The sequence below is a fragment of the Oncorhynchus masou genome, chromosome 16 (assembly GCF_036934945.1).
Source record: "Oncorhynchus masou masou isolate Uvic2021 chromosome 16, UVic_Omas_1.1, whole genome shotgun sequence".
Taxonomy (NCBI): Eukaryota; Metazoa; Chordata; class Actinopteri; order Salmoniformes; family Salmonidae; genus Oncorhynchus; species Oncorhynchus masou.
The window spans coordinates 38,734,311-38,752,624 of NC_088227.1; the positions used below are offsets into that span (position 1 = coordinate 38,734,311).

The 18,314-nt window shown below is 44.5% G+C and overlaps 2 protein-coding genes across 2 annotated transcripts; both read left to right on the forward strand.

Moving 5' to 3' along the window:
* Positions 1 to 3,347: 3,347 nt before the first annotated feature.
* On the forward strand, positions 3,348 to 12,673 carry actc1a (actin alpha cardiac muscle 1a). Its single transcript, XM_064991651.1, has 8 exons — positions 3,348 to 3,569; positions 7,919 to 8,072; positions 8,331 to 8,459; positions 8,770 to 8,965; positions 10,033 to 10,194; positions 10,348 to 10,539; positions 11,663 to 11,844; positions 12,404 to 12,673. Exons 2-8 carry the CDS (start codon positions 7,944 to 7,946, stop codon positions 12,545 to 12,547), a joined length of 1,134 nt encoding a protein of 377 aa, XP_064847723.1. The 5' UTR covers positions 3,348 to 3,569; positions 7,919 to 7,943; the 3' UTR covers positions 12,548 to 12,673.
* A 1,266-nt stretch (positions 12,674 to 13,939) lies between these two features.
* LOC135557316 (inactive Rho GTPase-activating protein 11B-like) lies at positions 13,940 to 17,880 on the forward strand. The gene is made up of 6 exons (XM_064990499.1): positions 13,940 to 14,133; positions 14,901 to 14,997; positions 15,135 to 15,255; positions 15,425 to 15,560; positions 17,376 to 17,524; positions 17,849 to 17,880. Exons 1-6 carry the CDS (start codon positions 13,940 to 13,942, stop codon positions 17,878 to 17,880), a joined length of 729 nt encoding a protein of 242 aa, XP_064846571.1.
* Positions 17,881 to 18,314: the final 434 nt, after the last annotated feature.

Consider the following 18,314-nt stretch of genomic DNA (forward strand, 5'->3'; position numbering starts at 1 on the left):
ATGACAACCCTGCTCAAGAGCACTCAGGACCTCAGATTTGGGTGAAGTTTAACCATTCAACAGGACAATGACCTTAAGCACACAGCCAAGACAATGCCGGAGTGGCTTTGGGACACGTCTCTGAATGTCCTTGAGTGGCCCAGCCAGAGCCTGGACTTGAACCCAATCTAACATCTCTGCAGAGACCTGAAAATAGCTGTGCAGCAACGCTCCCCATCCAACCTGACAGAGCTTGAGAGGATCAGTAGAGAAGAATAGGAGAAACTCCCCAAATACAGGTGTGTCAAGCTTGTAGCCTTATTCCCAAGTAGACTCAAGGCTGTAATCGCTGCCAACGGTGCTTCAACAAATTACTGCGTAAAGGGTCTGAATACTTATGTAAATGTGATATTTCAGTTTTTTATTTTTAATACATTTGCAAAACCTGTTTTTCATTGTGGTCTATTGTGTGTAGATCGATAAAGGGGAGAAAAAAAATATTTTCCTCCATTTTAGAATAAGGCTGTAACATACCGATGTGGAAATAGTCAAGGGGTCTGAGTACTTTCCAAATACAATGTATGTATTCAATCCAGCAATTATTCTCCAATATTAGGATTAATTTATTTGCACCAAAGAAAATAAGTGCTAAACAGCGATGCAGATGAAAACGGAATGCAGGTTGGAACGCAAAGGGCTCAATATTGATACAAGAACCCTTGAAGGAAGTTTTTGGTGTGAAACACATATCTTCTTTAAAGGCTGAGAATAGGCCATAATGAGCAGGTTATCTAAAGATACTCCCTTTGAGGGACATCAACAGTACACGTACAGCAGCTACAAATGGAATACCGCATTCCTATTGGACCTTAATGGGCCCTCTCTCTCTCTCTCTCTCTCTCTCTCTCTCTCTCTCTCTCTCTCTCTCTCTCTCTCTCTCTCTCTCTCTCTCTCTCTCTCTCTCTCTCTCTCTCTCTCTCTCTCTCTCTCTCTCTCTCTCTCTCACATTCATATATATATATATATAACTCTGTCTCCTGATAGGACACAAAACCAGAGTGTATGTGGGCACGGAGGGATGTGGGCACGGAGGGATGTGGGCACGGAGGGAAAACCCTCTCTGTCACCCCAAAGAGGGAGGTGACGAAAAAGGAGCTGTGGCAGAGGACGTTACCTCCAGGAGCCGCCACAATGTGCAGCCGCCGACACCTGTTACCCAGCATGCCCCTAGAAGGAGAGAGAGGCGCCAATCAGAGCAAAGTTACCGCCCGGCTGCTGCCACAGGCTGTCCCCAAGACCCGCAGAGCCAAGCCGAGCAGACGGTCTGAACTTTGGACCCCCTCTCTCTCTTCTCTCTCTCTCTCTCCCTCTCTCTGTCTCTCTCCCTGCTCCCCACCTCTCTAAACTTCTAACCCCCTTCCCACCCCCCTCTGTCACTCTCTTAACCCCCCAGCTGTCTGGCATGTTTCTGGCTCTTCACTCTCAAACATACCAAAATGGCTCTTGGCTGGAAAATGTACACAGGCACTATCCCACCACAGGCACTATCCCACCACAGGCACTATCCCGCCACAGGCACTATCCCACCACAGGCACTATCCCACCACAGACACTATCCCACCACAGGCACTATCCCACCACAGGCACTATCCCACCACAGGCACTATCCCACCACAGGCACTATCCCACCACAGACACTATCCCACCACAGGCACTATCCCACCACAGGCACTATCCCACCACAGGCACTATCCCACCACAGGCACTATCCCACCACAGGCACTATCCCACCACAGGCACTATCCCACCACAGGCACTATCCCACCACAGACACTATCCCACCACAGGCACTATCCCACCACAGACACTATCCCACCACAGGCACTATCCCACCACAGGCACTATCCCACCACAGACACTATCCCACCACAGACACTATCCCACCACAGGCACTATCCCACCACAGGCACTATCCCACCACAGGCACTATCCCACCACAGGCACTATCCCACCACAGGCACTATCCCACCACAGGCACTATCCCACCACAGGCACTATCCCGCCACAGGCACTATCCCGCCACAGACACTATCCCACCACAGGCACTATCCCACCACAGGCACTATCCCACCACAGGCACTATCCCACCACAGGCACTATCCCACCACAGACACTATCCCACCACAGGCACTATCCCACCACAGACACTATCCCACCACAGGCACTATCCCACCACAGGCACTATCCCACCACAGACACTATCCCACCACAGACACTATCCCACCACAGGCACTATCCCACCACAGGCACTATCCCACCACAGGCACTATCCCACCACAGGCACTATCCCGCCACAGGCACTATCCCACCACAGACACTATCCCACCACAGACACTATCCCACCACAGACTGGACTGGCCCTCAAACCACTTCTTAACGAGACGCCCCCAGGGGGGTATAAAGTTACACCCCCACCGCCTACCCCCCCCCCCCCTCTGACAAACACCCCCATCTGAGCTTAGTCATATTAACGTGACTGTCTCACTGGGTCATGGACAGGAGGACAGTTTCAATGAATGGAGCTGAGATTTCAAGCTTCAAGTTTCAGTTAGGCTATGTAAATACAATACAGGGCCTGTGTTAAGTTGTGACTTCAATATTTCACTCCGTGTTGGGATGAGATGACAACCGGTAGAGCGATATTGGATGATTGACGTGAATAAATAATGTTTTGATTGTCTGTTATGAGCTTAAAGATGTGGGACAGGGTAAACAAATCACATGCCCTTTGTCAACAAAAACAGACCTGACGGCTCAATAAGCTCCTGTCATATTCAGTGACAACACTTGTAGGTTTATTTGAGACGTTCATATGCAAAAGAAAAATATCAATATTCTCAATGTATGTTTTAGTAATTTATAATCATTATAAATATCCAAATCTCTATGCAAATGATGTAAAAAATACAGATGAATTGTGTGTCCTTTGTCTTTCCTTCTCTCCATTATAACACAATAACAAACCGGCTAAATCTGATATAACAGTAGACTATTTTAGCTCCCCAAATCCCAAAAGGCCAGAAATTCCTTGACAGTTTTATTGCATTGTCTGAGCAAATCATCTTCCTCCTTTTATAAAAGTCAAACGTCAGAATGAAAGAGAATTATTTCAGATCAATCAGTTAACAACTACTTCATCATGACCCAACTATAATCAACCATAACACAATAATGGAAAAAAAAATCTAGAAATAATCCCTTTCACTTCCCTCTGCCAACCATTCCTTATTTTTGTACCAGTCAGACACCCAGGCAGTCAGGCAGTCAGAGGCGGTACTAGAACCCTCCGTCTCCTAGGTAACAGCACTCTGTTTCAGATGGCGTCCTGTCAGGAAGGAGGCCTCTGAGTGACACAGGATAGACTTTCTAGTGAACCGTTATCTAGAAGTTCTTATTTGGGCTTGTATAAACTCTTGGTCCCGCCTCCAGGCTCCAGGCCGCTGGTCCTGGGACAAGGGGGCATATTTAAGGGACACCTCTCACCCTCATCATTTATCCCAGTGGAAACTCCAGTCTTGGCGTACAACTTGGTGAGTGTCTTCTTTTGCTTTGTTCATGTTCCACTACTGCCCTGTAGCACTGTTTCTCTAGTGGACTCAGTACTGTCTATAACACTGTTTCTCTCTCTAGTGGACTCAGTACTGTCTATAACACTGTTTCTCTAGTGGACTCAGTACTGTCTATAACACTGTTTCTCTACTGGACTCAGTACTGTCTATAACACTGTTTCTCTAGTGGACTCAGTACTGTCTATAACACTGTTTCTCTACTGGACTCAGTACTGTCTATAACACTGTTTCTCTAGTGGACTCAGTACTGTCTATAACACTGTTGTTCTAGTGGACTCAGTACTGTCTATAACACTGTTTCTCTAGTGGACTCAGTACTGTCTATAACACTGTTTCTCTAGTGGACTCAGTACTGTCTATAACACTGTTTCTCTAGTGGACTCAGTACTGTCTATAACACTGTTTCTCTCTCTAGTGGACTCAGTACTGTCTATAACACTGTTTCTCTCTCTAGTGGACTCAGTACTGTCTAAGACACTGTTTCTCTAGTGGACTCAGTACTGTCTATAACACTGTTTCTCTAGTGGACTCAGTACTGTCTATAACACTGTTTCTCTACTGGACTCAGTACTGTCTATAACACTGTTTCTCTAGTGGACTCAGTACTGTCTATAACACTGTTTCTCTAGTGGACTCAGTACTGTCTATAACACTGTTTCTCTATTGGACTCAGTACTGTCTATAACACTGTTTCTCTCTCTAGTGGACTCAGTACTGTCTATAACACTGTTTCTCTAGTGGACTCAGTACTGTCTATAACACTGTTTCTCTAGTGGACTCAGTACTGTCTATAACACTGTTTCTCTAGTGGACTCAGTACTGTCCATAACACTGTTTCTCTCTCTAGTGGACTCAGTACTGTCTATAGCACTGTTTCTCTAGTGGACTCAGTACTGTCTATAGCACTGTTTCTCTCTCTAGTGGACTCAGTACTGTCTATAACACTGTTTCTCTCTCTAGTGGACTCAGTACTGTCTATAACACTGTTTCTCTACTGGACTCAGTACTGTCTATAGCACTGTTTCTCTAGTGGACTCAGTACTGTCTATAACACTGTTTCTCTAGTGGACTCAGTACTGTCTATAACACTGTTTCTCTCTCTAGTGGACTCAGTACTGTCTATAACACTGTTTCTCTCTCTAGTGGACTCAGTACTGTCTATAACACTGTTTCTCTATTGGACTCAGTACTGTCTATAACACTGTTTCTCTAGTGGACTCAGTACTGTCTATAGCACTGTTTCTCTAGTGGACTCAGTACTGTCTATAACACTGTTTCTCTACTGGACTCAGTACTGTCTATAACACTGTTTCTCTCTTTAGTGGACTCAGTACTGTCTATAACACTGTTTCTCTCTTTAGTGGACTCAGTACTGTCTATAACACTGTTTCTCTAGTGGACTCAGTACTGTCTATAACACTGTTTCTCTAGTGGACTCAATACTGTCTATAACACTGTTTCTCTAGTGGACTCAGTACTGTCTATAACACTGTTTCTCTACTGGACTCAGTACTGTCTATAACACTGTTTCTCTAGTGGACTCAGTACTGTCTATAACACTGTTTCTCTAGTGGACTCAGTACTGTCTATAGCACTGTTTCTCTAGTGGACTCAGTACTGTCTATAACACTGTTTCTCTACTGGACTCAGTACTGTCTATAACACTGTTTCTCTCTTTAGTGGACTCAGTACTGTCTATAACACTGTTTCTCTCTTTAGTGGACTCAGTACTGTCTATAACACTGTTTCTCTAGTGGACTCAGTACTGTCTATAACACTGTTTCTCTAGTGGACTCAATACTGTCTATAACACTGTTTCTCTAGTGGACTCAGTACTGTCTATAACACTGTTTCTCTAGTGGACTCAATACTGTCTATAACACTGTTTCTCTAGTGGACTCAGTACTGTCTATAACACTGTTTCTCTAGTGGACTCAGTACTGTCTATAACACTGTTTCTCTAGTGGACTCAGTACTGTCTATAACACTGTTTCTCTAGTGGACTCAGTACTGCCCAGTACCTGTAGCCGCTCTGTTTAATTGATTATTGTACTACTTCAGACAGACGACGACAGGGAGAGGGGTGCTGAGAGGAAGATGGCTACATGACTTGTTAGTGCTGGGAAAGAATCCACACTTTGTCAGCTATTCTTAGAGAGCATTGTGCACAGTGTTGTTGTCATTTTGGAAAGGGAAGAAACGCCAGGATCTTGGTTTAACAGCCGGGAGCTACTATTGTAATTGAAAGAGAGTTAACACCTGCAATGGGTGTCTGCCTACTTCTAATTGGCTTTTAGAGAAGGATGTTCATGAGAGCGCTTTAGAAGGAATCGTTTTGAGAGAAATTGTGAAGAAAGAATATTAGGAGAAAGAAAGAGCTGAAGAGAGAAATGGGATAAATGAAGGGAGTTGAATGGGGAGAAAGAGAGTGCAGGACAGCGGCAGTTGCCCGGCAGCCAGGGCTTGTTGTGATTGATTGACATGCCATGCTGTTGGCAACACATGCTGGTGACAGGCCATGCTGGTGGCAACACGTGTGAACAGTGACCTGTGGCTCTGGTGGATTAGGGGGGGGGGGGGTGTAAGACAGGGGGACAGAGTGGCCACTGGGTAGTAACAGGCCTTCCGACTCCTGACCACTGGCCAGGCATCCTGACCAGGACTCAGGCTTCCTGACCAGGTCACTAATGACCAAACACTGACCAGCTGCCAGGCCTCTAGGCCACTAATGAAGGGAGCTGCCAGGCCTCTAGGCCACTAATGAAGGGAGCTGCCAGGCCTCTAGGCCACTAATGGAGGGAGATGCCAGGCCTCTAGGCCACTAATAAAGGGAGCTGTCAAGCCAGGGTTGGAGGGATCAGACTCAGGGGCTGGCTGGCTGGAGGGTGATGGATAGACAGATGAAGTTGGCTGTAGGGTGATGGATAGAGTGATAGACGGATGAAGCGATAGAGAGAGAGCTGGACTGGAGGGAGGTATGGAGGGACAGTAACACATGCTTTGAAGGGAGCAGTGGGCTGGGGAGGGAAGGAATGAAGGAAATAAGGAAGGAAGGAAGGAAAAAAGAAAGGAAGGAAGGAAGGGAGGAAGGGAGGAAGGAAGGAAGTAAGGATAGAGGTATAGAGAGAGGGGACTGGAGTGATAGTAACACTTGCTTTGAAGGAATCTGTCAGACCAGGGCTGGAGAGAGGGATGGAAAGATGGATGAAGGGATAGAGGGATGGATGGATGTAAGGATAGAGGGATGGATGGAAGGATAGAGGGATGGATGTAAGGATAGAGGGATGGATGAAGGATAGGGGGATGGATGTAAGGATAGAGGGATGGATGTAAGGATAGAGGGATGGATGGAAGGATAGAGGGATGGATGGAAGGATAGAGGGATGGATGTAAGGATAGAGGGATGGATGTAAGGATAGAGGGATGGATGAAGGATAGAGGGATGGATGTAAGGATAGAGGGATGGATGTAAGGATAGAGGGATGGATGAAGGATAGAGGGATGGATGTAAGGATAGAGGGATGGATGTAAGAATAGAGGGATGGATGTGAGGGATTGATGGATGTAAGGATAGAGGGATGGATGGAAGGATAGAGGGATGGATGAAGGGATAGAAGGATGGATGGATGGCAGGTTTGGAGAGGGACTGGAGGGACAGTAGCACATTCTGTCCAGCTTCCATCCATGGGAAACAGAAGTTACTGTTGTGCCGACAGCTGAGGAGGGACCTCCAGGCCACCACTGTTACTTGTCAACAGACAAGCTCCTTCAGCTGCGACATAGCTCTGTTAGAGATAGGGGAGGAGGGGGGAGAAAAGGGGTAGAGGTCGGGAGAGGGAGGGGGTGTAGTGTTCCGTGAGGCTGCTTTTTGGAATGACAAGGGCCATGGCTAAGAATAGAGACTGTGGTGTGGGGGGCATTACTATGTCCCTTTTTGGCTTTACAGGGAAGCTCCGACAAAGAGGGAGAAGATAGGTTATCAGTGGCCCGTAAGAGGACTGGGTTATTTCAACAACACTTTTTCTAGGAACATTTGAAATATTTGCACTTTGAAATAGTGAAAGTATGACAACATAAAAACCCCCAGATATCCTGAAAATAGGCTGTGCTGTTTATATAAAACCTTTATGATAATTCACCAGTCTTTAATGTAACAGGTGCTTCAATGTCGCTATAGCGCTTAACCCTTAATTAATGCATAGGGGTAGCCTCCAGTCTAGGGATAAGCTCATGTACTGGGTGTTTGTTATGGTGTTACTGTAATAAGCGTCCAGACGGAGCTCTTACCGCCGTGTCTCTCCTCCCAACAGAAGGTCATCCTAAACAAGACCAATCATGTGTGACGACGATGAGACTACTGCCCTCGTGTGCGACAACGGCTCTGGCCTGGTCAAGGCTGGTTTCGCTGGTGATGACGCTCCCCGCGCTGTGTTCCCATCCATCGTTGGACGCCCCCGTCACCAGGTACGCAACTTGCTGAGAAAGAACGGATAGCCATTGCCGGTTACTAACGGATTTGTTTGTGTACTTATGCCATGACGTAAAAGTTACGAGGCTACATATTGTGATGTAGTGATACAGATCATGTAGTGTAGTTTGCGTTTGTAGCATTGCATTGGTAATAAGACGCACGTCTAGCCATGCGTAAATTTTGGGTAAAGTTTGATCCACGCGTTGTGCGTATTGTGAACTCTCCTGACCTATGCTTCCCCTCTATATCAGGGTGTGATGGTGGGAATGGGACAGAAGGACAGCTATGTGGGAGACGAGGCTCAGAGCAAGAGAGGTATCCTGACTCTGAAGTACCCCATCGAGCACGGCATAATCACCAACTGGGACGACATGGAGAAGGTGGGTATGAGAGACGAGATGCTACTAGAGATATTGGACACGACTGTAAGATGATAAAAGCAGCACTTAATTTCTCAAGATACACATATACTTAGAGACTGGAAGTGAAGGATACTATCCAATATGAAGTTAAGACTTATCGACACACATAAATATTTAAAAAAAGCAACATATGAAATATTTTTGGAGCTAAATTATGCCAAACAGCATGACTTCAAAGGGACAGCTTAATATTTCTCTATCTCACAATGTGTTATATTGTTCCAGAACCACGTGTCTGACTGTGTTTGTCCTCTACTTCCTCTACCAGATCTGGCACCACACCTTCTACAACGAGCTGCGCGTGGCCCCTGAGGAGCACCCCACCCTGCTCACTGAGGCCCCCCTCAACCCCAAGGCCAACAGGGAGAAGATGACCCAGATCATGTTTGAGACCTTCAACGTCCCCGCCATGTACGTGGCCATCCAGGCCGTGCTGTCCCTCTACGCCTCCGGTCGCACCACGGGTGAGAAACGAGCAGAGGAGAAAGACTCATACATTAACATACAATTCAGATCCAGTGCATTAATTGTGTCTCATGCAACCTTTCATTACATGAATCGTAGTTTACACCATTTAAGAGGAACATAAAGCTGTTCCATTCTATTTCCGCTGGTTGTAACACTGGTGAGTTACACAGGACGTCAGACCATCACAGTTACCAGAACCACAATAAACACGAGATGGTGTAATGCTTTAACATTAACAAGTGCTGCTCACATTATGATACCTTAGAGACTCTGTAGGGATAGATACTACAACAGGGATAGACAACTAGATTCAGCCGTGGGACATTTTTGTCCGAGCGGATGGTCAGGGGGCGCCGGAACATAATTAGAATCATTTGTACACTGCAAATTGACCACAAGTAAAGCCCAAAAATATATATTTTATATCGAAAATTACATGATAATTTCAGACCTTCGTTACATTGAGACACTATCACATATGTCTCTGTTTTTATGAGTGGAAATATTTGGGAACAGATTATTTTTGTTGTTGCTGAATTCCTGGTGATTTTGCAGTCTTTAAAAAAATATATTCAAATTTTTTACTAAACTTTGGGGGAGCAAAATAAAAAGTATTGCGGCCCAGTATTTAGTGTAGAGGCCACCTGTTGTCGAGTCCTGCTCTACAGTATCACATCCAACCACAAGTTATATGGGAAGGTCAGCAGGTCCGTGATCTACAGTGCCTTGCAAAAGTATTCGGCCCCCTTGAACTTTGCGACCTTTTGCCACATTTCAGGCTTCAAACATAAAGATATAAAACTGTATTTTTTTGTGAAGAATCAACAACAAGTGGGACACAATCATGAAGTGGAACGACATTTATTGGATATTTCAAACTTTTTTAATAAATCAAAAACTGAAAAATTGGGCGTGCAAAATTATTCAGCCCCTTTACTTTCAGTGCAGCAAACTCTCTCCAGAAGTTCAGTGAGGATCTCTGAATGATCCAATGTTGACCTAAATGACTAATGATGATAAATACAATCCAGGCACTGTATGTCCACCTCCATCCTTTCCTCAGGTATTGTTCTGGACTCTGGTGATGGTGTGACCCACAACGTGCCCATCTATGAGGGTTATGCTCTGCCCCACGCCATCATGCGTCTGGATCTGGCGGGTCGCGACCTCACTGACTACCTGATGAAGATCCTGACAGAGCGTGGCTACTCCTTCGTGACCACCGGTAAGATGGACACATATAGGATAAAGTTATACAGAGACAAGATGAGAGAACATCTTTGAGACTCTACATAGCGTCTATGAGGCTCTACATAGCGTTTATGTAGCGTCTAATGTAGAACTTGATTCGCCAACACTCTGAATCTGCCCCCTACAGCCGAGCGTGAGATCGTGCGTGACATCAAGGAGAAGCTGTGCTACGTGGCCCTGGACTTTGAGAATGAGATGGCCACCGCTGCCTCCTCCTCCTCTCTGGAGAAGAGCTATGAGCTGCCTGACGGTCAGGTCATCACCATCGGCAACGAGCGTTTTCGCTGCCCTGAGACCCTCTTCCAGCCTTCCTTTATTGGTGCGTATCTCCCTCTCTGTCTCTTTCTCTCTCTGTCTCTTTCTCTCTCTGTCTCTTTCTCTCTGTCTCTTTCTCTCTCTCTCTCTGTCTTTCTCTATCTCTCTCTGTCTCACTTTCTCTCTCTCTCTCTTTCTCTCTGTACCTTTGGTTCATCTATTCCTTACCATGTAGCTTTCCACAAACTTACTTTCACATTAGACTGGAGCTCCCGAGTGGCGCAGCGGTCTAAGGCACTGCATCTCAGTGCTAGAGGTGTCACTACAGACCCTGGTTAGATTCCAGGCTGTATCACAACCCGCCGTGATTGGGAATCTCATAGGGCGGGGCACAATTGGCCTAGCGTCGTCCGGGTTAGGGTTTGGTCGGTGTAGGCTGTCTCCCTCTCTTGCTTCTCCTTCATTTTTGAATAAATTAATTTGTTGAAAACTGTTCAAGTATTGTCTTTCTCTCTCTTTGAGTCAACTACTCACCATATTTTATGCACTGCAGTGCTAGCTAGCTATAGCTTATGCTTTCAGTACTAGATTAATTCTCTGATCCTTTTATTGGGTGGACAACATGTCAGTTCATCCTGCAAGAGCTCTGATAGGTTGGAGGATGTCCTCCGGACGGAAGTTGTCATAATTACTGTATAATCTATGGAAGGGGGTGAGAACCAAGAGCCTCCTAGGTTTTATATTGAAGTCAATGTACCCAGAGGAGGACGGAAGCTAGCTGTCCTCCGGCTACACCACGGTGCTACCCTACAGAGTGCTGCTGAAGCTACTGTAGACCTTCATTACAAAACAATGTGTTTTAATCAATTAGTATAGTTAGTATAGTTTTATCTATTAAGGAAAACTTTTCAAATATTTTACAAATGTTATTTTTATGAAATTCACTGAGGACGATGGTCCTCCCTTTCCTCTTCTGAGGAGCCTCCACTGGTTGCCATATATGTTACAGCACTGCTCTGGCCCTCTAGTCTTCAATTGACAATACATTCTGTTACAGTTACAGAGTTCACATACGTAGCCATTTACTGTGTCTATTCCTTACCTTTCTAACTCCTGTTGGTCACCTAGGTCCTGTCTGTAGAGGTGTCGTTGCTCACCAAGTGTCTCTTCTCATCTCACCTGCTCAGGTATGGAGTCCGCTGGTATCCATGAGACCGCCTACAACAGCATCATGAAGTGTGACATTGACATCCGTAAGGACCTGTACGCCAACAACGTCCTGTCAGGAGGTACCACCATGTACCCTGGTATTGCTGACCGTATGCAGAAGGAGATCACCGCCCTGGCCCCCAGCACTATGAAGATCAAGGTGATGGAACACTTCTTTTCAACACAGGAGGAGCTATGTTCCAATGTCCATCCGGGTCGGGGTGAATTTCATTTCAATTCCAGTCAATTCAGCAAGTATAATGAAATTACAATTAAGAAAATTTGGAATTTGGGAATTTGGTGTCCACACTAGGGCACGACTTAGGAACGAAGCCGTGCCTTGGGCGTGTATTCTAAGTGGTATGATAGTATGGAGGAGTTCCAACAATATCAGAGCCTTGGATAAGCTGTAGGTCTACAGGATTTGTGTTTGGCAGTACATGGGTACACGCACAACTCTGGTTAAAATAAGCAACACTGTCTGTCCACTGTGCTAGAGAGCAGCAACAACTTCTGAAGAGTTCTTAACCGACCCTCTACATTTCCTTCCATACAATCCACTACAATATCGTGCAAAAAAAAATTGCATTTTGACTAGAGTGGTTAACTCTGTATACCCACAGCTCTTGTTCAAATAAGCAACAGTTGTACACTGCACTGTGCAGGAAAGGACAATAGCCTCTGAGTTCTTAACCGACCCTCCACATCTCCTCCTCTAGATCATCGCTCCCCCCGAGCGTAAGTACTCGGTCTGGATCGGCGGCTCCATCCTGGCCTCTCTCTCCACCTTCCAGCAGATGTGGATCAGCAAGCAGGAGTACGACGAGGCAGGTCCTTCCATCGTCCACAGGAAGTGCTTCTAAAACATCCCATCTTCCCACACCTCCTCCATACACATTCACCCTCCTTCTGTTGTTTGCATCTCTACCTTGTCTTGTGCTGTATATACACTTGTAATAAAATAGTTGTCTTGTAACAATAATCACTGAGATACTCGTTGTTGGTCATCTGTTGCTGGGTTTGAGGGAACACACATTCAGAATACATAAAATTGTCAAATTATAATGGTGATTAGACCAAAGCATCTGACCCCTCAGTTATATTAACTGTTGTAATTAAATCATCCACCACATCATGAGAAATTATAGGCATATCTCCCAAATGAAGACGCTGGTAAGAGTATAACAGTTCAACGCAACGACTAGTAGACCTACATCCAAATATCACACAATATTGTTTCCTTCATCAATTACTGGCTAATACAGCAGCACCCTTAGCCAGTTAACCTTGTCTGAAGTAATGTCTTTGCCAGTTAACCTTATCTGAAGTAATGTCTTTGCCAGTTAACCTTATCTGAAGTAATGTCTAAGCCAGTTAACCTTATCTGAAGTAATGTCTAAGCCAGTTGACCTTATCTGAAGTAATGTCTAAGCCAGTTGACCTTATCTGAAGTAATGTCTAAGCCAGTTGACCTTATCTGAAGTAATGTCTTTGCCAGTTGACCTTATCTGAAGTAATGTCTTAGCCAGTTGACCTTATCTGAAGTAATGTCTTAGCCAGTTGACCTTATCTGAAGTAATGTCTTTGCCAGTTGACCTTATTTGAAGTCATGTCTTTGCCAGTTGACCTTATCTGAAGTAATGTCTTTGCCAGTTGACCTTATCTGAAGTAATGTCTTTGCCAGTTGACCTTATCTGAAGTAATGTCTTAGCCAGTTGACCTTATCTGAAGTAATGTCTTAGCCAGTTGACCTTATCTAAAGTAATGTCTTAGACGGTTAACTAATTGAAGTAATTTCTGTATCTGACATTGCAGCCTTCTTGAAAGGCGAGTCAAGAGTGACTGATCTCCCTTGAGTCATAAAAAACTACTCAATATGATTTGTAGATCAGTCAGTCACAATTTACTCATGATACATTACGGGTTTGATGCTCTCGAACACAGCCATTGACTCGGCCAGGGCGAGGCAGGTTCGCCTGTAAGCCTACGAAGCGCTAAGGTGATGATATAGCGCCACCTTCTGTCTGATTAATGTATTGCATATTCCATGCAGAGGCTCTTCATTGAAGGGTGTGTCCACAGTGCCACAGGTGATAATGATGCCAATAATTGCACACTAGGAACAACAAGTGACTTCAGACTCATCAGCAATTGTACTCTTAAAATAGTTTACCTGGAAGACACTACTAAATAACATTTAGGACTACTCTGCTTCTACGGCTTATTTTTTCACCTGCAAAAAGAGTGACGGAAAGATGAAGATTTCAGAAAGGCCTAGTGACACGGTCCGTCTCTCTGTATTGGAACATCTCCGTGTGGTTCACGGGATAAAGCTGAAGAACTGTGGAAGGAAGAAAGAGAGAAGGTTTACAGGTGGTACCAAAGTGTTCGGCGTTCCACTGGAGAGTTTGCCGTTGTGTTACATGCCTCCGTGTGGGCTGCTACCTTGGTAAGAACTAGGGTTACAAAGGTACCGCTAATTTACCAAACTTACCCGGATTTTCTGTCATTTTGATAATTAACAAGCTACGGCAATATATCTAACATTTTGGTAGTTTTATGCTTTAACTTGTTAGAAAAACGTGTTTTATAGATATATTACACTTTAAAAAAATGTATAGTTGTGTCCATGAGTTTCTAGTAGATGTATAATGTTCAAAGAAGAAAATTGCCTAATTCATGACAAAAGGCATCTAATCAACAATGACATTATATTCAATTACCTATGCAATTCTTCCAACTATTTACTTTTTTCACAACTGCCACCAGTTTGACGTAAAAACATTGGCAACGAATCCATATAGACGTAGTAAAATATTTAAGTGTATAAGAATGTTAAATGCTGAAACCCTCATTAAACACCAATGATATTCACTATATATTTAGGATCATGTTTTATATTTAAGATAATGATTTGCGACTTTTCAATTTCATTTTAAAATCATCTTATTTAATATATTTTACATGTAATAAGGCCAGAGAAGGAGACTGAGATAATTACAGACACCTGTGATAATGTGAAGTACCAAAAGAGCCACGAGATGTCTTTTGCTGGATTACATAATATCCTTGAAAGATACCAAAATTCCGGTAGTTAACGGAGTTTCCTGTAAAATACCTCTTTCTAACCTAGTAAGTACACACAGGCTCTATTCTAACAATGTACAACTGAAGTGAGAAATAAGAATTCCTATTAATCTTACAACTTCAATGTAGCTTTCTAGTGGATGCCTGTGAGCATCTACTGGAACATGCTGGCACTGATGGCCTTTTCAGAAAATCCGGCTCTGTTGTTCGTCTGAGGACCCTTAGGGTAAGTGTGTGACTTCAACATGCACTGATTGTTGATTTTAAAGGATGTCAATTTAAGACTTGTTTTGTTATTTGATGGACTTTGAACTCTTCCCCCCCCCCCCCTCCCCTCCTTATTTCCTAACCAAACCCCCACAGGCCAAACTAGACCATGGGGAGGCCTGTCTATCCACAGCCCTCCCCTGTGACGTGGCCAGCCTTTTGAAGCTGTTCTGCCGTGAGCTTCCAGACCCCCTGTTCCCCTCAGAACTCCACTCAGGTAGGCAGCCTAGAGGTTTTAGGTCGCTGGTTTAAATCCTGGCTTTAATGGGGGAAATTATGGGCCCATAATCAGTGTCTCAGAATAGAATTGCTGATTTAGGCTCAGATCCACTGAATACAGGTCCTGTGTGTCGGTGACAATAATAAAACACATTTTATTTCTCCAGCCCTGCTGAAGGCCCAGCTATTACCCACTTCGGAGGAGAGGGCCTTGGCCACCCAGCTGCTGTCCTGCCTACTGCCTGACAGGAACTTTGCCTTCCTCAGTTACTTCTTCCACTTCCTCTCAAAGGTCTCCCACAGGTAATGTTTGGCGATAGCATTGCTATTGTGGGGGAATAGCAGGCAACAAGGAAAGTGTACTAGACTGTTCATTCTGCTACCGTCCGGCAAATGGTTCCGAAGCATCGGCTTTCGGAACAGCAGGTTCAAGACCGCTTTTACCCCCCCCAAGCCATAAGACTGCTAAATAGACGTTAGTTGTCTATCTTGCACTGACTCTATGCACACACAAGACTTACACTCATCATATGCTGCTGCTACTCTGTTCTATATTAACTCTTAATATAGTCGATCCTGATGCCTAGTCACTTTACCCTGCCTTCATGATTCATATCTACATCAAATACCTAATATCCCTGCACATTGATCTGGTACTCTCTGTATATAGCTATTACCCCTGCACATTGATCTGGTACTCCCTGTAAATAACTATTACCCCTGCACATTGATCTGGTACTCCCTGTATATAACTATTACCCCTGCACATTGATCTGGTACTGGTACTCCCTCTATATACAGTTGAAGTTTACATCCACCTTAGCCAAATACATTTAAACTCAGTTTTTACAATTCCTGACATTTAATCCTAGTAAAATGTCCCTGTCTTAGGTCAGTTAGGATCACCACTTTATTTGAATAATGTGAAATGTCAGAATAATAGTTGAGTGATTTATTTCAGCTTTTATTTCAAGCATCTCATTCCCAGTGGGTCAGAAATTAACATACTCAATTATTATTTGGTAGCATTGCCTTTAAATTGTTTAACTTGGGTCAAATGTTTCAGGTAGACTTCCACAAACAATAAGTTGGGTGAATTTTGGCCCATTCCTCCTGACAGAGCTGGTGTAACTGAGTCAGGTTTGTAGGCCTCCTTGCTCGCACATGCTTTTTCAGTTCTGCCCACAGATTTTCTATAGAATTGAGGTCAGGGCTTTGTGATGGCCACTCCAATACATTGACTTTGTTGTCCTTAAGCCATTTTGCCACAACTTTAAGTATGCTTGGGGCATTGTCCATTTGGAAGACCCATTTGCAACCAAGCTTTAACTTCCTGACTGATGTCTTGAGCTGTTGCTTCAATATATCCACTAAATTTTCCATTCTCATGTTGCCATCTATTTTGTGAAGTGCACCAGTCCCTCCTGCAGCAATGCACCCCCACAACATGACACTGCCACCCCTGTGCTTCATGGTTGGGATGGTGTTCTTTGGCTTGCAAGCCTCCCCCTTTTTCCTCCAAACATAACAATGGTCATTATGGCTAAAGTTTTTTTGTTTCATCAGACCAGAGGACATTTCTCCAAAAAGTACAATCTTTGTCCCCATGTGCAGTTGCAAACTGTAGTCTGGCTTTTTTATGGCGGTTTTGGAGCAGTGGCTTCTTCCTTGCTGAGCGGCATTTCAGGTTAATTCCATATAGGACTCGTTTTACTGTGGATATAGATACTTTTGTACCTGTTTCTTCCAGCATCTTCACAAGGTCCTTTGCTGTTCTGGGATTGATTTGCACTTTTCGCACCAAAGTACGTTCATCTCTAGGACACTGAACGCTTCTCCTTCCTGAGTGGTATGATGGCTATGGTCTCATGGTGTTTCTAGTTGCGTACTATTGTTTGCACAGATGAATGTGGTACCTTCGGGTGTTTGGTAATGGCTCCCAAGGATGAACCAGACTTGTTTTTGTTTTTCTGAGGTCTTGTCCGATTTGTTTACATTTTTCGGAACGCCGTCTGAGACAATAATAATATACCATTTAGCAGATGCTTTTGATCCAAAGTGCCTTGTAGTTCCGGTTCTTATTGAGATCATCAATTGTCTTCTCTCTGTTTTTCTAAGGTGTGCAGAGAACCGGATGACCAATAGTAACCTGGCTGTGATCTTTGCCCCGAGCCTGCTTCCCCCCAGCCACGGAACAGAGGGGATGGACACACATATGAAACTCAAGGCTGTGGTCTATACCTTCATAGAGAATGTCCATTCATTTGGTATGACTCTCACACCCCTCATTCTCCACCTCGATTGCTTTTTTATTTTACAAATTCTTATTTTCAATGACGGCCTAGGAGCAGTAGGCCAACTGCCTGTTCAGGGGCAGAACGACAGATTTGTACCTTGTCAGCTCGGGGGTTTGAACTTGTAACCTTCCGGTTACTCGTCCAACGCTCTAACCACTAGGCTATCCTGCCTCCCCGGGTAGCCCATCAGATGTAGGACGGGACTCGTATGATAATGTCATGTAGGGGGGCTCCCGATTGGCGACGCGTTCCAAGGCACTGCAAATGTCTCTGTCTATAGGTGTGGTACCTCAGGTGATAATGGAGGGCATCCCAGGTCATGCTGAGATGTCTCCCTGCAGGAAGAGACGGCCACTCAGAAAGAGCCTGGGTTTGGAGGCCTTCCCAGACATTCAGCTTTTCAGGAGCAAAACATTTTGCTCGGGTACATGTTTGCAATATATTTTTCCACATGAATTTGGGCTGTCGAGATTGTGTGTGCAGTATAATGACAATGTTTCAGAGACTTTTCATTTGAGTTTGTGATCATTTCATGATGAATTTAACTTCCTTTACCCAGAGAAACCAGGCTCAAGTCCTTCAGCTCGGTTGGCTAGATCTCCCTCCACCCCAGTGAGGACAGAGAGCTGTAGAGTACAGAGCGAAACACTCAAAAGGTAAAATGTAGTTTTGTGTGATATACCTTTTTAACAAAGCTCAGAGAAACCGATCAAGTTAGGGTCCTGCCCCACGTAGGTGGAACTACTAACAGTTTTCATTC

Coding starts and splice junctions, on each gene's coding strand:
- LOC135557316 (XM_064990499.1), top strand. CDS start 13,940: ATGAAGATTTCAGAAAGGCCTAGTGACACGGTCCGTCTCTCTGTATTG. Junction 15,256..15,424: donor CCCCTCAGAACTCCACTCAG/GTAGGCAGCCTA, acceptor TTATTTCTCCAG/CCCTGCTGAAGGCCCAGCTA. Junction 15,561..17,375: donor CTCTCAAAGGTCTCCCACAG/GTAATGTTTGGC, acceptor TGTTTTTCTAAG/GTGTGCAGAGAACCGGATGA.
- actc1a (XM_064991651.1), top strand. CDS start 7,944: ATGTGTGACGACGATGAGACTACTGCCCTCGTGTGCGACAACGGCTCT. Junction 8,073..8,330: donor TTGGACGCCCCCGTCACCAG/GTACGCAACTTG, acceptor CCTCTATATCAG/GGTGTGATGGTGGGAATGGG. Junction 8,460..8,769: donor ACTGGGACGACATGGAGAAG/GTGGGTATGAGA, acceptor TTCCTCTACCAG/ATCTGGCACCACACCTTCTA.